Here is a 21,853-nt window from a genome sequence, read left to right on the forward strand (position 1 = left end):
CTTCCACCAGTCCCCGGGGTGCCGCTTGGCCGGAGCCCCCGCCCGGATGTGCCCTTGAGGTTGTCCTTGGACGCAGACCTCCCCTGCTGCTAGACACCTTCGTGTTCGCCCTGCCAGGGACCCCCGGGCCGGTCACTGTGCCGCCCCCCACCCCGGATTCGCCAGTGCGGGCGATCATGCCGGGCATCTCCCCAGAGGAAGTGAACTGTGGCAGCGGCGGCAAGGGCTCCCAGGAGGCTGCCCTGGTGTGGCTGGTGGACAGAGCCACTGGGGCGTCCCTGTGGCCCCCGAACAGTGGCAGGAGGGCACAGGGCTGGGCGCAGTGGACATGGCTGTGTCCAGCGTTCAGCTGCAGGGTCACCGCGCTTGCCACTTGTCACATGACTTACACCCTGGAGTTGGCCACTGCAGGCCCACTCTGCCCTCAGAGTCTGACTACTGTGACTCTATGGTGACATACGGCCTCCACAAGGACTGGCCCTTTGGGGCGGGAGTTCCTGCCCATTGACGGTGAGGGGGGCGTGAGGCCTTGCCTTTCTCTCCCACGTGGGCCTTGTCACAAGCATCTTGACCAACTTCTACGGCCTTAGTGGGCTCGGTTTAGGAAGGAGACAGACACATGATGCACACAGCTGGGGCAAAACCTTGTTTAAAACAGACACCGCTCCACTCCCAGAGCGCCCAAGGCTGCTCTGCTGGCAGCCCTGATACAGTTATTTCTTGGTCCAAAACTGCTTGTAGCGCTCCTGGTCAAAGTCATCAGCAAGCTGAGGCTCCTCCACCTTCTTCTCTCTGAGCTGGGCCTCCCGTTTCCGGAAGCGTGTTCTCCTCTCCTCCGGGGTCAGGCTATCCAGGTCCAAAGGCATCTGTGAGACAAGAGAGGTGTTCACAGGGCTGGCACGAGTGGCTTAGCCTCTCCCTGCTCTGTTCTCCTGCCACTACTTCACAGCATCTTCTTTTTTTTTTCTTTTTACTTGGGGAGGGGGATCACCGAAATCCGATAAGGAACTTGCCTTGCGTGTGGGTTTGATCCCTGGCATCCCACATGGTCTACCAAAGTCCCTCCAGGAGGAGCCCTGACCATCACTGGGCAGGGCCCAAGGCTGGGGAACATAAGATTTGGGCTGGGGTGTAGCTCAGTGGAGAAGCATGCTGGCATATATGAGGCCTGGGTTCAAGACCCTACCCTAAGCTAAACAACTTACTGTAAATTTTCCCAGGGCGCGGGGTCCTCCCGCCTCCCACCCCACCCCCAATACTCCGCTCCTACTGCTATGTGAATTTGGTGTGTGCAGCAAGCTCTGATTTACCCTCCTACCTCTGAGCCTAGGATTCCAGCTTCACCTGGAGTGAACTAACAGCTTCATGGGGGGCAGGGTTCAAGGGGAACATGCTGCACAGAGCAACAGGGAGGGAAGCATACCACCAGCATCCTCCGTGGCTCTCGGTAGCGGATGTGGATAGTGGAGCCGTCCTGCCTGACCAAGAGCACAGGGTAGAGCCGTGCGTAGGCCTGTCGGTGCACCCGTGTGAGTGAAGCTCTGCTGCTGTCAGCCCGCCGGGAGGATGTGTGCAGGCAGCGACCCATTCCTGCAGCCCGAAGCACCAGGCTGCAGACAGGAAATGGTCAGTGGCGGGTGCTCGAACCCGGCTGGGGGCCCACTACTCCAAGGGAACATGCACTTCACGCCTATGTAGTACGAAGCGGCTTACCCTTCCTGCTATAGACTGCACATTTATGTCATCCTACTCCCACGTGAGAAAAAGGTGGCTTGGGCCAGAGAGACAGTACAGCGGGTTAAGGCACTTGCCTTGCACACAGCTGACCCTTGAGCATGCCAGGAGTGATTCCCTGAGCACAGCCAGGTGTGTGGCCCAAATACCACCCCCCACTCCCAATAAAGGTGGATTTTGTGCAAGCCAGGAAGATCCCTCGCCGGTGGGTACCGTGATGCTGAACATATATATATTTACTATGATCCCAGTCTCTAGGATCATAGTAAATATTTAAATTCCGTTTATATTTCCTAGACTGTGGCACTCCTGTAGGGCAAGCCGAGCCCATTTGATTCCTGAATGGGCCTGGGAGGATGAGGCAGGGTTGGTTCCACCAGAGACGGCAGTTCCCTGTTCTGGCCCTGCTGTGTGACCTCCAGGTTGCCCTGCAAGTGCAGGCTTGGGGTGCCCGGGTGAGGGCCACGAAGCACGCCGGAGGTGGCCGCCTTCTCTAGGACGTTTGCATCCTGCCAGAGAACGCGGACGTTGCGGCCACCTGGGCAGTGTCCTGCCTGGTCTCCAGCGAGCCCTGTGGCAAACACAGCACTTCGGTCACCCCCAGGCGGAGGGACGTCTCTGGACGCCCACCCTGCACAAACACCGCTGCCTCTCTTAGGACGCCTCGGTCCCGAGCGGGGCCCGAGCCAACCGGCCAGCGAACCCCGCCGCAGCCTCCAGAAGCATGCGGGAAGGGCGCGAGGGGACCCCGGGGTGGCGGCTCCAGGGGCAGAGCAGAGCGCCCCGTCCTGCAGGGCAAAGCCCCCGCCTCTCCGAGCGCTCCGGACACGCGTCTCCCGCGGCAGCACTCGCACGCGGGGGGATGACGGCGATCGGCAGCATCTGCCGGGCGGGCCGCGCTGGACGGAGAGCGCGGCGCTCCCCGGGGCGGGGGTCGCGAGGGCGCTGCGTGCCCCCGGCCCTCGGCTCCCGGCCGACCTCCCCTCGGGGGCCGGGGGGGCCGCTTACCCAAGCAGGCCGCCCGAGGCTGCCATTCTGCACAGTCCCCGGCGAGCCCGGCGCGCGGCCTTCGGGGCAGGACGCTCTTCTTCGGGGCAGGAAACCTCGTTCCCGAGGTCCGCGGCGACGGCGGGTCCCCTGGCGCGCCCCCCGCCCGCGCGACCCGCACGAGCCGCGCTCCGGAGCCGCGTGCAGCGCGCCCAGCGGCCGGTAGGCGGCGCCGCGGCGCGTGGCCCGTGCCGTGACCCGGGAGGGCGGGCGGGCGCGGTCGGCGCGCTCGTGACGGCGCCTCCGATGACGAACTTCCCGCGGGGCGGGGGCGGGGCCCGCCGCGACGACGCACTTCCGCGCGCCGGAGCCAGGCTCGCTTTGATGACGCGCTTCCGCCGGCGCGGCGGTGACGCGCGCCGAGGCGCGGACGGACGCGGACCGGCGCCGTGACGTAATGCGGAGGGGCGGGCCGACGGCGCGCTTCCGGCGGCGCGGCGCGGGGCGGGGCGCGGGGCATGACGTGAGCGGCGGCGTGGCGGCGGCGGCCCCTTATGCTGCGGCGCCCGCTGGCCGGGCTGGCGGCGGCCGCCCTGGGCCGAGGCCTTCCGGACGGTGAGTGGCGCGCGGGGGCGCGGGCTGGGGGACCCGCGGCGGCGCGGAGGGACGACGCGCCCGGGCCGGGACCCGCGGGCGGCGGGGCCTCGGGCCGCGGCGTCGGGGGGCGCGGAGCCTGCGCGCGGCCCGGCCCGGCCGGACCCTGTCCGGAGACCCCGGGCTGCCCCCGCTTCTCGGCCCGCCACCCCCGCCGCGGCTGGCTCCGAGGGGCCCGGCAAGCTGGACGCCCCCCACCCCACCCCCAGCCCAGAACTCGCACGCCTGCCCGTCCCGGGGCCCCTGGCTCGGGGACCCCGGGGGAGGGGCCTCCCTGGAGGCCCCTGGACCTTTTTTTTCTGTTTTTCTTTGCTCTTTGGGTCACACCCGGCGGTGCTCAGGAATTACTCCTGGCGGTGCTCGAGGGGAGCCTGTGGGATGCGGGGATTCGAACCCGGGTCGGCCGCGTGTAAGGCAAACGCCCTACCTGCTTCCTGCTTTGCTATCGACCCAGCCCCCTCCCTGCGCCTTTGGGTTTTTTTTGCTTTTCCGGCAATGCACAGGGTTACTCCTGGCTCATGCACTCAGGAATTATCCCTGGCGGTGCCCCGGGGACCATATGGGATGCGGGGAATCGAACCCGGGTCGCCGGGTGCAAGGCAAACGCCCTACCTGCTTCCTGCTTTGCTATCGACCCAGCCCCCTCCCTGGGCCTTTGGGTTTTTTTTTGCTTTTCCGGCAATGCACAGGGTTACTCCTGGCTCATGCACTCAGGAAGTATCCCTGGCGGTGCCCCGGGGACCATATGGGATGCGGGGAATCGAACCTGGGTCGCCGGGTGCAAGGCAAACGCCCTACCTGCTTCCTGCTTTGCTGTCGACCCAGCCCCCTCCCTGGGCCTTTGAACGGCAGGTGGAGCTTGAGTTTGCAGAGTCTGGAAGTCCCAGCCGCGGCTTCTCTGTTCACTCTCATCACTGCCCAGCCCCGGTTTCGGTCCCAGCACTGCGGAGGGAGGAGGGCGCGAGTCAGCTCCGCTCACACGTTTTCATGCTGACGGAGAGCTGGAAGGAAGGAAGGAAGGGGTGACCTTCGCTGGGGGAAGCAGCGGGAGAGCGCGGAGGGGCGCACGGCCGAGGCCCAGCTCCGCGTCCTGCTGGCCTTGAGCGCGCGGGCACTGGTGAGGCCAGGCAGCCTCGGCTCCGTGTGCCCGGCGCCCACATCTCCATGTGCTGGGCCTCCCTCCCCTCCATGCTGACCCTCTCACCTGTGCCCCTCGCCCTGGGAGCTGGCTGGAGCCGAGCCTCAGTACAGATGGTTTCTTGCACCTCTTCCCATGAGCCCACGTCCTCTGCCTCAGGAACCGCCTCTGGAGGGCTGTCGGATCCCCAGGGTGCGGTTGGGGGGCACTTTCCGTAAAGGGCGCTGAGGGCGGCAGTGCAGAGGTGAGCAGGAGCCTCTGCTCTCATGAAGGTGCGGCAGGGGCGAGGCTGGCAGTGCCCGGTGCTTTGTGCCAGACTCCTGGCGTGGCTGCCCTCCCTCCCGCTGAGCCCCCCGTGGTGTCTGGGGCTGCTGGGAGTGACCTGGATGGCGAGTGGGCGAGAGGAGGCCCCCGTGGGAGCAGGGCACCGGGGCTCAAAGGGTTCCCACAGAGGGTGCCCAGCACACTGGCTGTCCTGTGCAGGGCGTGAGGGCCCGCCTGCCGCTGTGCTACCCGGAGTGCCCATGGGGAGAGCCAGCCTTCCCTCCCTCAGCTTGGGATGAAGGCGCAGTGCTCCCCCTGAGAGGGTGGGATGGGCCAGGTCCTGGGCCCATCCTGTACAGCCATGTGCCCCCTGGCCCTGCCAGGCCCTCCCCTCCCTGGCGGCCACCCACCCCACCCCACCTCCCTGCAGAAGCTTCTTATGGCTCATCTCCATGGCAGCTCCAGCATGGAGGGGCCTGTGTCCCTGCCTCAATACCGCTGGCTGCCCAGGTGGGCATGTGTCGAGCAGGCCACTCCCTCCATGGGCTTTCCTTGTCCAGGGCTTGGACTTGGGCACTGACCACCACCACTTTTTACCAGAAGCACCACGAGGCCACTGCCGGAATGACTCCAGGCTCTGTCCATGATGGAGCCGAGTTCATTCCTGGCTGTGGTGTGTCCAGAAGCCTTGCTCAGTCGCCAGCTCCAGGGCCGTGAGGTGGCCTGGCTCCAGTTTAGAAGCTGGGCTCTTTGGTGCTGGGACATCGAATGTCTGAAACCCAACTGTGAATAACTGTAAATCACGATACTTCAATAAAATTTTGTTTGTTTGTTTTGTTTTGCTTGGTTTTTGGGCCACACCTGGTGATGCCCAGATCACTCCTGGTTTGCTCAGGGACCATGTAGGACGTCAGGGATCGAACCCAGGTTGCACATGTGCAGGGCAGATGCCCTACCCTCTGTACTGTTCCTCCAGCCCTTTTTTTTCCCCCCCTTTTAAAGCAGCTGGACTCCAGGGCTGGAAAGGCAGTGCAAAGCTCAAGGGGTGGCCCAGGAGCCTGGGAGGAAAAGGAAGCTGGTCTCAGAGGGAGGCGAGCGGGCCTGAACCCTGCTCCTTCCCTCCAGCCTGAGTCTGCGCAGACCCCCGGGAGTGGGCTGGGCTGACCTCCAGGCGGAGAGGCTCAGAGCAGGTGGCAGTGAAGGAGAGCAAGACCGGGCGTGTGGACCCACGTGAGGGGGGGAAGGTGCTACCTCCGCTGGGGCAGGAGAGCGGTTGGGTTGGCCGGGAGGCAGAGCGTGGCCTCCTCAGCCCTCAGCAGGGGCCCAGCTGCTCCCTTCTCTGGGGGAGAGGAGGTCCCCAGGGGCAGCTCTGTGGGAGCCAGGCAGGAGATTAATTAGGCTTGGCCTACATTGTGGATTAGGGGAGCAGCCGCTGCTCTGCTCACGCACGGCCTCCTGGGGTCCCCCTGCTGCTCTGCGGCGGATCTCGTTGGCCCCCACGCAGACCCACTGGCCGTCCACCTGCCTTCTCAGCCTCTGTGGCTCCCAGGCCTTCCCGTCAGCTGTCGGGAAAGGAGCTGCTCCTTCTTCCTTCCCTCCCTCCTCTCTTCACTCCCCCTTCTCTTCTCTCCCTCTCCCCTTTTCTTCCAACTCCCTTCTCTTTTTTCTTCTCTTTTTCCCTCCCTGCTGTGCTGGATCACTGGCTCTCTCAGACTGCTGAGCACTGACTGCAGAGGCAGGTCCTGGGGTGCAGAGGGGGGCTCGGGAAGTGGCTGTTTCTGCTCTGTCCCTTCCTCGTGGCAGCTCCTGGGGCAGGACCTGGTTCTGCCTCTCAGCAATGGTGCCTGCATCTCTGGAAGAGGCAGGAGCCAGTGGTTGTGGGGGGGGGGGCAGTGGGTGGAGCAGGGGGGGCAGGCCCGAGGTCTGAGCGCGGCTCCTGTCCATGCCCCCACAGGGATGTCAGGCCCCAGACCCGTGGTCCTGAGTGGCCCCTCGGGTGCCGGCAAGAGCACCCTGCTGAAGAGACTCCTGCAGGAGCATGGCAGCATCTTTGGCTTCAGCGTGTCCCGTGAGACGGGGGCCCGGGCGGGGGGAGCCCCTGGGTGGGCGGCCGGGACTCTGGAGGGGCACTCACTGGGCTCACGGGGGCTTGTTTGCAGACACCACGCGGGACCCGAGGCCTGGAGAGGAGAACGGGAAAGGTGAGTTTGCCCGTATGCGTTCGTGGGGCTGCCTGGGCTCTCGCGGGCAGTGGGTCCGCCCGCCGCATCCCAGAGCCTCCAGCGGCTTGGTGAGGACAGTGAGAAGTGGGGGACAGGCCCAGGGGAGTGCCTTGGGCGGCCAGCCTGGCTCTGGGCTGCCCTGACTGTCCCTCACCCTTCCCAGATTACTACTTTGTGACTAGGGAGGTGATGCAGCGCGACATCGCGGCCGGCGACTTCATAGAGCACGCGGAGTTCTCGGGGAACCTGTATGGGACCAGGTGGGCGAGTTCTGCGGCACCCTGCCCGGGACCGGGCCTCACAGGTGCCCACTTGGGATGGGGGGGGGGGGAGGTGGAGCCTCACGGGGCTCCCCCGCAGCTGTGTGCCAGCTCCGCCCCTGGCTTCCAGCGCCCGAGCAGTGTCGAGGCAGAGACAGGCCCAGGCCTGCCCCTGTGTGCGCCTGTCCCCGAGCCTCTGCAGGCAGGAGGCAGGGCCGCAGTGCAGACCACAGGGCCGGGGCACGCTTCCCGAGGTCAGGCGGGCCCGAGGACTGCCCCGTGGGGTCACACCAGCCTTCGGTCACACCGTGCCCTGCCCTTCAGCAAAGCGGCCGTGCGGGCTGTGCAGGCCATGAACCGCATCTGCGTGCTGGACGTGGACCTGCAGGGCGTGCGCAACATCAAGAAGACGGACCTCCGTCCCATCTACATCTCCGTGCAGCCGCCCTCGCTGGACGTGCTGGTGGGGGCCACGGCGGTGGGCTCGGGCGGGACAGGGCTGGGCCCCTGGAGCCTCTGACCCTTGCCCGTGTCTCAGGAGCAGCGTCTGCGGCAGCGGAACACGGAGACAGAGGAGAGCCTGGCCAAGCGGCTGGCCGCTGCCCGGGCTGACATGGAGAGCAGTGAGTGGCGCTGGGCACCCACCCCTCCGGGCCCCCCCAGCTCCTACTCCCGCAGCTGGTCCCACACACCGAGGGAGAGGGGTGGGGGCAGCACCGGGTCCCCGCGGACGCTCTGCTTTGTCACCGGGGCCTCTGCTGACCCACCCCTCCCCAGGCAAGGAGCCCGGCCTGTTTGACCTGGTCATCGTCAACGACAGCCTGGAGCAGGCCTACCAGGCCCTGAAGGAGGCTCTCTCTGAGGTGGGCTTGTGCTGGCCGGCAGGTGTGCACGAGAGGGCAGGATGGCGGTGGGAGGCAGCGGGCTACTGTGTGGTCACTTCAGCCCGCTCCTCTCCTGACAGGAGATCAAGAAGGCTCAAGGCACTGGCTGCTGCTGAGGACACCGCTGGCCGTGTCCTCCCTGCGAGGAGACGACGTGTCGGGGGGCTGACCCCCACCTACCCCACCCCATTTCAGGACACCCTCTGCCCTAGCCCCCTTCCGGTGGGAGCTGGGGTGATGTCTAATAAACAGGCGCTGGTCAGTGCCCCAGAGCTGCGGGCTTGATGTCCCTGACTGGCCAGACCCCAGGAAGGCTGCAGGCTGGGGTCTCCTGCTCCTGCCACTCCGTGGGCCGCCCTGCCAGGGGAGCGGGGGACTTTTGTTGGGCTGTTTTCTGTCCAGCGGCACCTGACCAAGAGTGACTCGGGCCCCCTGAAGGAGCGGGCAGGGCCGCCCGCCCACCCTCCCCGGGGCCTGGGCCAGTGACATGGCCCTTCTGGTTCCAGGTGCCCCGATTCCTCCATGCCCCGCCCGGGGTAGCAGATTGTGACTGCCAGAGGCAGCTGTGCTTCCGGTCAGGGCCGCATTGGAAATGGGACGGGAAGGCTGGGCTGGCTGTGGCCTGAGGCCCCGAGCGGCCTGAGCGTGAGCTGGGCCTGATCCCGGGCCAGCAAGGGTCCCCTGTTGCCCGCTGACCTGCTGTGCAGCCAGAGGCCCCTTCCCTCGCTGGGCCCTGTCCAGCCTCAGGGACAATCGGAGATTCAGACCCTGGGCCTGGGGGGAACAATGGGTCCCTTGAAGGCCTCCCCCCGCATTGTGCTTGGTGGTGAGAGGTAGCTCTGGGGCCAGCGGGAGGCGCATGGCCCTGGAGGGCCAGTGTCTGCCCGGTAGGTGCAGGGCTCAGAGGGACTCCTTCCCTGGCCTGCCTCCCCCGGAACCGGACAAGCAGCCCACCCTCCTCTCTGGCCTCTGCTGTGAGGTCAGTGAGTCTTGTGTCCACTGCAGTGGGTCAGGGCTGGCCGCTGTTTCTGCAGAGGTTGGGAGGGGGGTGTGGAGCGGAAGTCGGGGTTGCCGAGCCCTGTGGCTGCGCAAGTCAGCTGGTGAGTGAGGAGGGGTGGGGGTGCGCCCAGCAGCTGGGACCCCTCAGCCAGGCAGCTGCAGTTTGTCCAGAGGCTGGGAGGGGCCCACCTGCTCGCTCGCACCTCCCTTGGGCTGTCTGGGGTGACCATCCCCTTCCTGGCCCTGGGTGCGCTGGCTTGGGGCTGCGGAGGGGCTGCTTTCCGGAGAGGGCTCTCCTGCCCAGGCCCCAGCGAGTTTGGCTGCAGGAGGATCGAGTGGAGACGGGAGCCAACAGCCAGCGCAGGATGGGGGCCCCTCGGGGCCCAGGACCAGCGTGATGCCCAGTCCCAAGTCGAAAGGATTGCAGGTCCAGGTGGCTGTGCTGGGCAGGCTGTAGGGGTGGGCGCAGGGGGGCGGGTGCTTAGGGAAGCTAGAGCCAGGGCCTGGGGTCTGCCGGTCTGGGGGGCTCCAGAGGGAACTGGCTCTGACCCCCACTCCTGGCCCAGCCTCCGGTAGCTCAGGCCTCTCATCAGCACCTTACTGGGGTCCTGGGTGAGGGAGAAGGGGCTTGCGGGGCAGGGGAGGGAGTGTGTGCGTGCACGGGGGTCTGGGAGTGATGGGTGTCCGACTGGAGAGTCTGACAGTGATCCACACTGAGCAAGGCGCAGTGAGCCGGGAGTGGTTTGGGTCCTCCTTGAGGGGCAGGTGGTGTGCTTGCTCCAGCTGGGGAGGGGTGCATGAGTGGGTATGAGTGGGGGGATGGGGTTCCTCAGGACCACCACAGCTGAAGGGAGCCCTGGGGCAGTGGGGTGGGCAGGAGGCACCCTCGGGGCTGCCAGGTTCCCGGTACCCAGAGTCCCAGGGGTGGAGGAAGCTGCTCTGGGCCCCCTGGGCCCCACCTAGTGAGCCCTGGGACCCTGCCCAGCAGCCCCGCTCCAGTATGGCCAGGAAGCTCCACTGGCGTGAGGGAGGACTGGCTGGGAGAGGAGGAAATTCCTGGGCGGCCCTTGGCCTTGCTGGCCCGCAGGAGCGGCTATGGCTCTTACCCTGCCCCTGTGGGTTGGAGGCAGAAGGCGGCACCCCAGCTATTCCCGGGACTGTGGTGTTCCTGTGGAGTGCACCCCCCCGGGGGCCCCGTCACCCCCGGAAGCACCCCACATGCCCCCCAGAGCCACTGTGCAGCATCCAGCCCCCTCTCTGCTCCTCTGGCACTGCTGTGGTGTGGTGAAGCGGTGCCCCTTAGCCTCTTGTGTGAGGGGGACTGTGTTCTTCAGGGGCATTGCCACACCTGGGGCCCTTGGAGCTGGGCAGGGAGGGTCAGCCTGGAGCAGTGAGACCTTCCTGTGTGAGGCAGAGGGCTGGGGCTGCCCTTGGGCTCAGAGTGGACATGTGCCTTTCCACATGTCAGCCTATGTGCACGTGTGTCCTGTCTCATCCTAGTGTGTGATGGACATGATTGTGCACATCTGTGCTGATGGCACCGTGTGTGGTGCATGTGGTTGTGAACACATGGATGTGTGCCGACGGCATTGCATTCAATGAGTGATGCGTGATTGTATGTGCAGAGGTGTGGTACCATGTTCAGTGTGTGCAAAGGATGTGCATGGGTGTGAGTGCTGATGGCACCATGGTCGTCAGTGTGATTCATGTGATCATGTCACACGTGTGTGCTGCATTTAGAGGTGCTTGTGTCTGAGCGAGGATCGATGTCTGGTTCTGAGGGGCGCTGCACGTGCACGTGAGGAAGTGGTGTCACTTCCCTAGGAACCCTGGCTGGCCCCTCTTCCTGACCCCCCCCACCCAAAGGGAGAGGCCCTGGGGCCCCTAGGCAGCCACTGCGACACCAGCTCACACCCGCCCACCCTGCCTCGGCTCTCAGGGGTCTAAACTACGGAACAGGTCCTGAGCTTGCTTGTGTCGGGGGTGCTGGGAGGTGGAGGTAGCCCCGACCCAGGAGGTGCAGGGGGAGAGAGCACGTGTCCTACCGAGAGGACCCCGCTGGGCACAAGCCTGCCCAGGGTCCGCAAAGCTGGGAAGGTGGCTCGCCCGGGACTGGACGCCGGGAGGAGCCTGTCTCAGTCTGAGCAGCTGCGTGCCTCTCTGCTCCTCATGAGAAAGGGTGCCCTCGGGACGCGCCCTCACCCACAGCCCAGCCGGGCACAGGGGTGTCCGGCGTCCACGGAGAAGCGGGAGGGGGGCGGAGTCCTTGTGAGGAGGGGCCGAGACTGAGCGGGCCTGGGTCGCTCTGCACCCGGGCACCTGCCTGCTGGGTCCTGGCCTGCTCCCACGGACTCCGGGGGCGCTCGGGCCCCGGGGTGCGGAGCGTGGGGCTCGGGAAGTGTTGGCCTCGCAGGGGACCGTGCGCGCGCGCGCGCGAGGCTGAGACCCGCTGCCCGCAGGTCCCGCGCCCCGCCCCTATGACCAACATGAGCTGGAGCTTCCTGACGCGGCTGCTGGAGGAGATCCACAACCACTCCACGTTCGTGGGCAAGGTGTGGCTGACCGTGCTGGTCGTCTTCCGCATCGTGCTCACGGCCGTGGGCGGCGAGGCCATCTACTCGGACGAGCAGGCCAAGTTCACGTGCAACACGCGGCAGCCCGGCTGCGACAACGTGTGCTACGACGCCTTCGCGCCGCTGTCGCACGTGCGCTTCTGGGTCTTCCAGATCGTGGTCATCTCCACGCCGTCCGTGCTGTACCTGGGCTACGCCGTGCACCGGCTGGCGCGCGCCCCGCACGCCCCGCGCCGCCGCCGCCGCCCCGCGCGCGCGCCGCTGCCGCCGCCGCCGCCGCCCGGCTGGCCCGAGCTGGGCGACGAGGAGCCCATGCTGGGCCCGGGCCTGGACGACGACGACGACGACGACGACGCGGGCGGCGGCGGCGGCGACGGCGACGGCGCCGGCGGGGACGCGGTCGAGGCCAAGGGCGCGGGCGCGGGCGCGGGCGCGGCGCCGCACGACGGGCGGCGGCGCATCCAGCGCGAGGGCCTGATGCGCGCGTACGTGGCGCAGCTGGTGGCGCGCGCCGCCTTCGAGGTGGCCTTCCTGGTGGGCCAGTACCTGCTGTACGGGCTGGAGGTGCGCGCCTCCTTCGCCTGCGGCCGCCGGCCCTGCCCGCACGTGGTGGACTGCTTCGTGTCGCGGCCCACCGAGAAGACGGTCTTCCTGCTGGTCATGTACGTCGTCAGCGGCCTCTGCCTGCTGCTCAACCTCTGCGAGATGGCGCACCTGGGCCTGGGCAGCGCGCAGGACGCCGTGCGCGCCCGCCGCCCGCCGCCCGCCGCGCCCGCGCCGCGCCCGCCGCCCTGCGCGCTGCCCGCCGCGCCCGCCGGTCTGGCCGGGCCGCCCGACTACAGCCTGGTGGTGCGCGCGGCCGAGCGCGGGGCGCGCCGCGACCCCGGCCTGGCCGGCCTGGCGCTGCGGGCGCTGCGCGACGGGGGCGGCGGCCGCCGCGACCTGGACCTGGGCCTCGGGCTGCCCGCCGCCGCCTCCAGGCCGCCCGCGCGCCCCGCGGCGCCCGCCTCGGGCTCGGGCTCGGGCTCGGGCAGCGCCGCGTCGGGGGGCGCCAAGGCCCGGGCGGGCTCGGAGAAGGGCAGCGCCAGCAGCCGGGAGGGCAAGACCACCGTGTGGCTCTGAGGCGGGGCTTCCCGGCCACCCGGGTCGGGTCGGGGCCCCTGCCCACGGCCTCCCTGCCCTCCGCCCGCCGCACAGCGGGAACCGAATAAAGCCGACTTCCGTGGACAGCCGAGCGCAGCTGGTGTGCGCGCCCCCCGGGCTCGGGCCGGCGCCTGCGGGTGGGCGGGCCTGCGCGGGGAGGCCGCCCCGCGGGAACCCGGGCCGCGCGGCCAGGAGCGGGGCCCCCGCCCAGCCCACCGGCGGCGCCCGGGGCCCGGGCTGCGTCCGCCCGCGGCGTTCCCCGCGCTGCCCACGGTCGGGAGCCGCGTCGGGCGCGCAGGTGGGTCCGTGCCGCGGGGCGCTGCAGGCGCTGCCCCTTGGCGCCCTCTGCCGGCCCGCGCGGGCTGCTGCTGCTTCCCGAGGGCGCTCTCCCCGGGGTGCGTGCGGGTCGGACCCGCTTTGACGGTCTTCCTGTCCGCGCCCTCACCTCCTTTTCCCCTCTACGAGTGCTGGGACGGAATCCTGGTCTTTTGGGCAAGTGCTCCGGGTTCAGATCATGTCCCCAGATCCTGACCTCAGATGGACCCGAGTGGGATTAGGGCCCACCCCACCTCAATTCCTCTTCTGACGTCTATCACCAGCTTTATTCTCAGGTCTTGGGATGGGGCTTCCTCCGATGGGTTGGGAGGCAGGTGTAGCCCAGCTGGGGGCTGGTGAGCTAAAAGCTCCTGACCCGTCGGAGAAGGCCTCCGCGCCAAGGCTAGGGGTACGGTACAGTCGGTGTTGTGAACTTCTGATTTTGGCCTGAGCTCTGGTCATATTTCCTCCCTACCGATCTCACCTGCCTGGGGAGTCCATGGCCATGTGGACGAGCTGACCATTGTTCTACTGCGATGCCTGACGCTCCGAGCAGGACCCGTGTCATGTTTGCGCTCCACCACCTTAAGGCAGACAGCCAGCCGGCCCCAACTGAAATGTCGCAAATGCAGGTGGCACCCAAACACACATTCTGCCCAGCACAAAGTCAGAGCTCCTTAAAACCCTCTGGGAGGCTGGCTAGCCTGCAGGGCCGGACCCCTGACCACATTGCCCTCTGGCTCAACGCGCTGCTGGGGTGGCGCTGCTGGGGTGGGGCCGGGGGATTCAGTGTCTACAGGCCCTGCCCAGGAGGCACCTGCCCTAGAGCAGGATCAGACGGAACAGCCTGTCACATTTTCATCCGTTTCCACAGCCTGAGCCAACTTGCGAGTGGTTCATGGAGAAGGGGGGGGGGGGGTACTCTGACACCCCTGAGAGGGGCAACTTCCTTCTGCCTCAGGGAAAGGAAGAAGCCATGAGGTGAGAACACATGGCCCTGCAGCGGCTGGGAAGCAGGGTGCAGGGCCCCCACACGGACCCTTTCCAGCCCTCAGCTCCCACCCTTCACAGCAGGCCTTGTGGCCTCAGCCAGGGGCAGCACATGAGCTTGAGTCTCAGGACTTCAGGCTGGACCTGGGTCCACGAACAGTATTATTCACAGACCTGGGTGCAGTGCCCCCTCCCAAAGCTGAGGGTATGTGGAGAGTGGGCAGAAGGCAGTTCTGAGGAGGGTCACCCGCAGGCTGTACACAGGTGCAGGATGTCAGGCTGGTGCAGAGACCCAGGAAGGCGTCCCAGAGGAAAAATGGTTGGCGCATGGGGTGTGTAGGCTACTATCTGCTTCACGCACTGAGCCACTCCCTACGAGGCTCTGGGAGATCCCAAAGGTCACTGACAGCCCCGGAGTGAACCTGCAGTGAAACAGCTCCGGCCTCTCAGGGGCAGGGCTGCCCTTGGTGCTGGATCGGAAGATCCCGGAGGTTCTGGGTGGCCCCGGATCAATTGTTGGCACTTCCTATGGCCCAGCTGGTGGGAAGCAGATCTCTCCCCTCTAGGGCTGATGGGAGGCTGGAGGAACACACCCCACCCTGGGCTGTCTTCACCATTTCCTTTCTGTCTTTGCCTGGTTGGCCAGAGGGAAACCTTTTCCCTAAGGGGCCACATACCAGCACTGGCTGCCACCACCAGCAAGTCAGGGGGGAGGGAATAAGGGGAGGGGGGAGGGGGGATTCACAGGACTGCTCCATGCCCCAGACACACAATCAACTCAGACCCATCAGCTGGGAAGGTTTGGGACCTCACAGGGCTGGATCTGGTGAGCTCTGGACAGCAGAAGGGGAGCTGGAGAAGCAGGGGCTGGGATGTCTCCAGGGTGTGTGTGTGTAACCAGGTCATGAGTGCCAAGGGCAAGCCCCCCTGCATGTTCTGACACCTCGAGTCAGAACCAGAAGCCCGGAAAGGTAGGGGGACTCCTCTGTCTAGAACCCTCCATCAGCACTCTGCCCTCGGACAGGCAGATGGGCGGGGGGGGGTGGTCTTCAGGAGTGGGGCGTGCTGGAGGGGGCTGGGCTCTCTCCAGTGTTCATTCCCATCACAGCGGGGGAGGACATCCCACGCCAAAGGTCAACAGGCAATGACGCCCAAAGGCAGCTATGAAGGGCTCGGCCACCAGCTTTAGGGAAATGACACCGGTGTGCCAGGGGGTCAGGAAGCGCGCAGTGACGTGGGCAGGAAGGAGCCTGGTCACCAGACAACCTGCCTTCTGCCGCTGCTGCTCCAACGTACGGGCGCACAGACGGATGACAGCCAAGGACACGCGGATGCAGGCACAGAGGCGGGCACCCGGCTGGGCAAAGTGCTGACGCTGGCGAGGAGGGCGGAGGAGGACACAGCAGCTGTTTCATTATTGCTGCGGTTTTGGGGTCGCACCCCGCTCCGTCTGCGGCAACCAGGGGTCTGACGCTGAACTCTCGCACGCCCAGCAAGTGCTCCTGCCCTGTGCGCACGCTCCCGATCCGGATTTTATTACGCTGTCGATTAAAATTCCAAAGGGGAACTTGGCACCCTCGTAGGGGCGGGCCTGCGCGCCCAGTCCCGCGGTCGCGGCGGGGGCGGGCCGGCCCGGACCCGGGAGGGAAATGCGGGCCGGGCAGCGCCAATCCCAAGCCGCGCCCCCGGGCCCCGGCAGTCGCGCGTGCGCAGAGCGCCCAGGCACCGCCCCGCCCCGGCCCGCCCCGCGCGGCACGTCCCGCCCGCCGCCAGGGGCCGCTGTGGCTCCCGCTCTTGCCGCGCCCGCTCTTCCCGCGCGCCGCCTCACTGGTGCCCGAAATGGCGGCCGCGGCGCTGCTCCGGGGCGCGGCTCCGCGACGCGGCGGCACGGCCTGGAGCTGGCGACTGCGCGACGCCCCGCGGCGCCGCCTGGCCCCCGGCCCCGCGGGCGGCGCGGCCTGGACGCGCTACCCGCTGGAGGCGCGCGGCCTGCTGCGCGTGCGCGGGCCCGACGCGACGCCCTTCCTCCTGGGGCTGCTGACCAATGAGCTGCCGCTTCCGCCTCCCGCGGGCGCCGGCCCCGCCCCGGCGCGCGCGGGCTACGCCCACTTCCTCAACGTGCAGGGGCGCACGCTCTATGACGTCATCATGTACCGGTGAGTGGGCGGGGCGGGGCGGGGCGGGGCGGGGCCTGGCCTGTGGCCGCGTGCTGCTGCTGCTGCTGCCGCCGCTGCCGCTGCTGCCCGGGGCTGGGGCCGCGCTGTCCGTGCTGCCCCCGCGGCCCCGCCTGGCCCCGGCCCCTTCTCCGGTCTGTGCCCCCGGGGAGCGGGAGCGAGCACGGCGCTGCAGCGGGGCAGGAGGAGGCGCGGGAGGGGCTGGCTGCCTCGTGGGGCGTCGCCCTCGCTCCCCGCGGCCGCAGGGGAAGGCGCCGCGGGCCCACTGTGAGCGACGACTCGGAGGACGGCCTGTGCAGGAAATACTGGAGATGCACTAAAGATGATCTTTGGGGCCCCAGAGATTCCCCAGGGCGGGAGTGGAGCTCCGGCCTCACATATGCGGGGCCCCAGCTTCCGTCCCCGCCGGAGCGTGGCTGGCCCCACGAGCAGTGGTGAGCGTGGGTGCCGCGAGAAAGCCCTTTGTTTAGCTGAGGCTCGGGCTCACCTGGGCATCATCATCTTACCTGTCGCTCTGTTGTAGCGGCACTGGACCTCAACGGAGACCTTTTGTGGCTCCACCCATGGAGATGTGCACTAGTCCCTGTTTTGTGTGGGATGGACCCAGAGGTGCCCTCCAGCTGCAGTGCTCAGGGTAGCGTGACTAGTGCTCCCCTGGCACACACTCAGCCTCCTCAGCCCTCTTCCGGCTGACCGGAGGGCAGAGGTCACACTGAAGCTTGGTCAACCAGGGACTGCCAGTCCACACAGAGACAGGAGGCTGAGAAAGTGCAGAGCCCAGAGCTCCCAGGTCCACACTGGGGAGAGTGGGCCCATCCACCTACCCCTGGGCACGCCTAACTCTGTCATCCAGCCAGGCAAGCCTGAGGCCTGTCGCTGGTGGGGGCTGGATTGCTCCCCTCCCTGGAATGGACTTTCATCACACCCACAGTCTTAGTGGCTATCCTTTCCCTTCAGGGACACGTGGTGGCTCTTTGCCTTGAAAGACACGTTAGAGCTGCCACTGACATCCATGGCTCTAGGGCACCTGGCCACAGGGTTTGCTTTCCATAGCGATTCCTGGAGATTAGCTTCATCCTTGCCTCCTGAGAGCTCTTTCCTTGGTGATGGGGCCAGCCTCTGAGAACTGGTGATTACACTAGTTTTGCCTTTTTTTTATTTTCCAGATATCTTGTTTTGTTCTTCTCTAAGGATCACATTTGGGTTCCTCCTGGTAGTGCTGGGATGAGGGTGGTCCCTGGAATTGAACCTGGGCCTCTGGCATGCACGGCCAGCCCTTTGCCACTGAGCTGCATCCCCAGCCCTCCTGCTGGTTTTTATTTGTGTTTTCCTCGTGACAGGACACCAGCTTTCTGCTTGTTTGTTTGAAGCGCCTGCTCTTAGCTCTTTCCTCTGTTTCTTCTGGCATTTAAAGTCCTTCTGTGGGGCTGGAGCGATAGCACAGAGGGTAGGGCGTTTGCCTTGCATGCAAACCCGGGTTCGATTCCCAGCATCCCATATGGTCCCCCGAGCACGGCCAGGAGTCATTCCTGAGTGCATGAGCCAGGAGTAACCTCTGTGCATCGCTGGGTGTGACCCAAAAAGCAAATAAATAAATAAATAAATAAATAAAGCCCTTCTGTGTGAGGTGGTGCCCTTATCCTGTCTTGTTCTTGCTCTGCCATCTCTCCTGAGGGTCCGTGGGATGATGCGCCCCAACCAGAATGTGAGTTGCAGGGCACGCTCACAGCTGGGGCTAGGCCAGCCTCTGCCACCTGCTCCTTGGGTGCTGGACCCTGCAGGAAAGACTCTTCCCCACACCGGGGAAGGGGCCTACAGGGAGACCCTGGATGAGGGTGCAGGGATGTGCTTTCATGTGTGTCATTGGCTCTCGTGTGTGTCGCTGGTTCTCCTGTCTCAGCCCTTGCTTTGCTGTGGTCCTTGCTGGTCTGGAGGCTGGGCGTGTCCACATGGCCCCCCTGCTCTCCAGCCCATCTGTGGTCCTTCATACAGAGGGCCCAGCTGGCCACCTGCGCCTCACATCAGCTTCTCCGGGATTCCAGAGTGTGGGGCCACCCCAGTGTGAGTGGGGCCGCTGTGGGGGTCCCCTGGGGGAGGCAGGAAGTGCCCCTCAACCCCAAGAGTTTTGGTGCCTCCCGTGTGGAGGAGGCCAGCCAGACCCACTCTTGGGGTTTCGATGTGCCCTCTTAGAGCCAGCTGAGGCGGCCCCAATTTCTGCCTTCAGCTCCCGGGGGTGGGGGGAGGCTCTGGCACAGCACAGACTAGCACTAGTCAGAGAGGACCCAGCCCTCTGTGCCACCCTGCCCGCACATGTCAGCCTCCCGGCACACAGACCCACGAGTGCTCTCCCTGCAGGCTCCCTGAGAGTGCGGGCCAGGCTCCGGCCTTCCTCCTGGAGTGTGACAGCTCTGTGCTGGACGCCCTGCAGAAGCACCTGGCACTGTACAGGATCCGGCGCAAAGTCACCGTGGAGCTGTGCCCCGAGCTGCGTGTGTGGGGCGTACTGCCCAGTGCTCCTGGGGTGGGAGCGGCCACAGCCCTGCAGGAGGCGGCCGAGGGTGGTTCCATCCTCGCCCGCGACCCCCGCACTGCCTGCATGGGCTGGCGGCTCCTCACCCAGGACGAGGGCTCCACCCTGGTGCCTGGGAGTCAGCTGGGACACCCCCAGGATTATCACCGACACCGGTACCAGCAAGGTATGGTTGTGACTGGACCTCAGAGTCCAGGGAAGGTGTGTGGTGAAGGGAGTAGGGTGTGGATGCAGCAAGAGGCCACCTCTAGTGACCCCCTACTTCATGGCCTCCAGGAGACAGGTGCCCACCTTACCAGAGGGGAGTAGGAGGAAGGGGAGGGATGGGATGGGCGAAGGATGGGGGTGAGGGGGAGGACAGATGATGGGGGGAGCCATGGGTGGGGCCCCTTCCTGCCCTCTGAGGCCTCACTGAGCTGCCCTTTCTGGCCCCCACAGGTGTTCCCGAGGGTGTCCGTGACCTGCCCCCAGGAGTGGCCCTGCCCTTGGAGTCTAACCTGGCCTTCATGAACGGCGTGAGCTTCACCAAGGGCTGTTACATGGGCCAGGAACTGACCGCCCGTACCCACCACATGGGTGTCATCCGCAAGCGTCTCTTCCCTGTGCAGCTCTGTGGCCCCCTCCCTGCTGCTGGCATTGATCCTGGCTCCCCAGTGCTCACTGAGTCGGGGCAGGCAGCTGGCAAGTACAGGGCAGGCCAAGGGGACGTGGGGCTGGCCCTGCTGCGGTCGGAGAAGATCAAGGGCCCGTTGCACATCCGAACTGCCGACAGTGGCCGAGTGACCCTGACTGCGTCTGTGCCGGACTGGTGGCCCACAGCTGCCAAGTAGCCCTCAGATCCTGGGGTGGACTGCCACAGGGCCCCCCGGCTTGTGCGGGGTTTTCTGCTCTTGGTGCACACGTGTCCAGCTGGGCCGTACCTGGAGTATCGGAGTCAAAAGGGCCTGTGGAGCAGAAAGGCCACCAGCCTCCCGGAGAGGGCTTGGTATCGTGCACAGCACAAGTGTGTGATCAGGAGTGTGTGTGTGATCCTGCCCTCCCAATGTGACAGCATCAACCAGGAAAAGCTCTTAGACAATCGAGGGCTGGCCATGGAGATCAAGCATCAAGACCGGGATTTTGTGCAAAGACTTTTTCATTTTGTTTAGCTTTTGTTTTTGAGCCACACCTGGCGGTGCCCAGGGCTTGCTTCTGGCTCTGCACTCAGGGATCACTCCTGGCGGGACTTGGGGGGGGAATCATATGGCTGAACCCAGGTCAGCCATGTACAAGGCAAGCATCCTACCTGCTGTACTCTCTCTCTGGCTTTTTTGCAAAGATTTCAAAACCTGATGACATCTATAGGCTTATCAAGTTTTTTATTTTATTCATTTGTTTGGTTTCTGGGGCTACATCCAGTGTGTTCAGGGCTTACTCCTGGTTCTGTGCTCATAGATCATTCCTGGTGCAGCTTGGGGGACCATGGGTGGTGTTAGTGATCAAGTGTGGGTTGTCGGTGCACACGGCAAGTGCCCTACCCACTCTTATCACTCTGACCCGAATGTGTTCTAATCAGTTGACACCAGTTGGCATGTTCAGTCATGAAGCTGCTCCTCTACAGTAGCTGCCCAGCTGCCTGCGGTCAGCACTCTTGGACACTTCACGTCTACCCACCCGGGGCCCGCCACTGTCAGGTGCACCTGCACCCGCACCCTTTCCACTTGGAAGCTGCCCTTCCCTCCTCCCTATCACCCTTACTCTGCCAAGTGCACTGCAGGTGGTAGAGCCCTTGGCTGAGCAGCTCAGAGCAGCTCTTATCTCCGCTGAGTCAGGGCGGGCGCCAGGGCGGGCACCAGGCGGGAGCTGCTGAGTGCATCATGGGACCTCTCGGGCTGTGCCCTGCCAGCATCTGGTGCCGTCAGTCTGTGCCGTTTCTGTTTGGAGACTGGGTGTTTTTTTCTCTCGGGCGCATCTCAGAAGAAAGGGCAGCCTGGCCGAGCTAAGGGAAGGAGGGTGCACGGCCAGACCCCGGACTCCAGTGCTCCTGTGTTCATATGAGGGGTGTGGCTCCCGGCCCCCTGGAGGAGGGAGAAAGGCCGGGTAGAGAGGGTGCATCTGAGCACATGCATCGAGGAGTGGGTGACACTTGTCCTGGCCTCGGAGAGGGCGTGGGGTGGGGTTAATGTCTGGGGACAGCCGAGCAGGGACAGGGCTGTGTGGATAGCCTGACTGGGCCTGCTCTGACCCCCGGCACCTGTGCTACTCTTGCCGTGGACTCGACCTTTGTTTGCGAGGGGCACACGTTGTGCCCTAGATGGAACGCAGGCCTTCCACATACGGGACAGGTGCCCACCCACCTGCGCCACACCCAGGGTCTGTGGCAGGAAGAGGGTGTTAAGCCTGTGGGAACTTTCTGCAAAGCTGCAGTCAGAATTCTGGCCTTGCTGCACTCCCACCTCAGCCAGTCACTCTTGGCATCACGGTGAGGCCCCTCCCCAGGGCTCCTTGTCCCTCAGCCACCCACCCTCCTGACCATGCTGTGCACCCTTTCACAAACCTGTAGAAGCGCAGACACCGTTATTCTGTGTGCACTGTTGCGGTGCTGCCCAAGGCCCACTCGGCCTGTCAGTTTTCTCCCGTCCAGCCAACCAAGGACATCGGGGTTATTCTGAACAAGCTGCTGTAAATACCTGAGTACACTGTCTGTCCTGTGAGCAGTCTCTCTGGGGTCCACACCCAGGAAGCGAGTGACACGGTTCATTATGAGAGACTGCAGACCTTGTCCAGAGCCTTGTCTCACTCCCTGGCCCATCAGCCATGTGGGGAGATGTTCTGAATCTGTCCCTGCCGGGGTTGCAGGGGCCAGGTCCTGTCCAGGTGCTCTTTGCTGTATCTCATCAGGACTTTTCCCCATGTTCTAATCAGATTGTTTCATTTTCCCTCTTTTTCTTTGGAGGAGGTAGGGGTGGTGACACACCTACTTGTGGTCAGGGCTTACTCCTGGTTC

At 65.4% G+C, this 21,853-nt stretch overlaps 4 protein-coding genes across 4 annotated transcripts; 3 read left to right on the forward strand and 1 right to left on the reverse strand.

Moving 5' to 3' along the window:
* Window positions 1–631: 631 nt before the first annotated feature.
* On the reverse strand, window positions 632–2,920 carry MRPL55 (mitochondrial ribosomal protein L55). Its single transcript, XM_056112371.1, has 3 exons — window positions 2,743–2,920; window positions 1,424–1,610; window positions 632–866 (listed from the first exon to the last, which is right to left on the reverse strand). Exons 1-3 carry the CDS (start codon window positions 2,766–2,768, stop codon window positions 714–716), a joined length of 366 nt encoding a protein of 121 aa, XP_055968346.1. The 5' UTR covers window positions 2,769–2,920; the 3' UTR covers window positions 632–713.
* A 300-nt stretch (window positions 2,921–3,220) lies between these two features.
* Window positions 3,221–8,351, forward strand: GUK1 (guanylate kinase 1). The gene is made up of 8 exons (XM_056112369.1): window positions 3,221–3,336; window positions 6,732–6,845; window positions 6,937–6,978; window positions 7,163–7,259; window positions 7,584–7,722; window positions 7,798–7,882; window positions 8,037–8,122; window positions 8,224–8,351. The coding sequence occupies exons 1-8, from the start codon at window positions 3,276–3,278 to the stop codon at window positions 8,257–8,259; spliced, it is 660 nt and encodes a 219-aa protein (XP_055968344.1). The 5' UTR covers window positions 3,221–3,275; the 3' UTR covers window positions 8,260–8,351.
* A 726-nt stretch (window positions 8,352–9,077) lies between these two features.
* On the forward strand, window positions 9,078–12,837 carry GJC2 (gap junction protein gamma 2). Its single transcript, XM_056112370.1, has 2 exons — window positions 9,078–9,122; window positions 11,602–12,837. Exon 2 carries the CDS (start codon window positions 11,620–11,622, stop codon window positions 12,835–12,837), a length of 1,218 nt encoding a protein of 405 aa, XP_055968345.1. The 5' UTR covers window positions 9,078–9,122; window positions 11,602–11,619.
* A 3,083-nt stretch (window positions 12,838–15,920) lies between these two features.
* IBA57 (iron-sulfur cluster assembly factor IBA57) lies at window positions 15,921–20,261 on the forward strand. Its single transcript, XM_056112367.1, has 3 exons — window positions 15,921–16,319; window positions 18,693–19,033; window positions 19,306–20,261. The coding sequence occupies exons 1-3, from the start codon at window positions 16,003–16,005 to the stop codon at window positions 19,695–19,697; spliced, it is 1,050 nt and encodes a 349-aa protein (XP_055968342.1). The 5' UTR covers window positions 15,921–16,002; the 3' UTR covers window positions 19,698–20,261.
* Window positions 20,262–21,853: the final 1,592 nt, after the last annotated feature.

This window comes from Sorex fumeus, unplaced genomic scaffold (assembly GCF_029834395.1).
Source record: "Sorex fumeus unplaced genomic scaffold, SorFum_2.1 ptg000017l, whole genome shotgun sequence".
In the NCBI taxonomy this organism is placed as follows: Eukaryota; Metazoa; Chordata; class Mammalia; order Eulipotyphla; family Soricidae; genus Sorex; species Sorex fumeus.

Coding starts and splice junctions, on each gene's coding strand:
- MRPL55 (XM_056112371.1), bottom strand. CDS start 2,768: ATGGCAGCCTCGGGCGGCCTGCTTGG. Junction 1,611..2,742: donor GCCTCGGGCGGCCTGCTTGG/GTAAGCGGCCCC, acceptor TCCTGTCTGCAG/CCTGGTGCTTCGGGCTGCAG. Junction 867..1,423: donor AGCCACGGAGGATGCTGGTG/GTATGCTTCCCT, acceptor CTTGTCTCACAG/ATGCCTTTGGACCTGGATAG.
- GUK1 (XM_056112369.1), top strand. CDS start 3,276: ATGCTGCGGCGCCCGCTGGCCGGGCTGGCGGCGGCCGCCCTGGGCCGA. Junction 7,260..7,583: donor GGGAACCTGTATGGGACCAG/GTGGGCGAGTTC, acceptor CCTGCCCTTCAG/CAAAGCGGCCGTGCGGGCTG. Junction 7,883..8,036: donor CCGGGCTGACATGGAGAGCA/GTGAGTGGCGCT, acceptor ACCCCTCCCCAG/GCAAGGAGCCCGGCCTGTTT.
- GJC2 (XM_056112370.1), top strand. CDS start 11,620: ATGACCAACATGAGCTGGAGCTTCCTGACGCGGCTGCTGGAGGAGATC.
- IBA57 (XM_056112367.1), top strand. CDS start 16,003: ATGGCGGCCGCGGCGCTGCTCCGGGGCGCGGCTCCGCGACGCGGCGGC. Junction 16,320..18,692: donor TATGACGTCATCATGTACCG/GTGAGTGGGCGG, acceptor CTCTCCCTGCAG/GCTCCCTGAGAGTGCGGGCC. Junction 19,034..19,305: donor CCGACACCGGTACCAGCAAG/GTATGGTTGTGA, acceptor TGGCCCCCACAG/GTGTTCCCGAGGGTGTCCGT.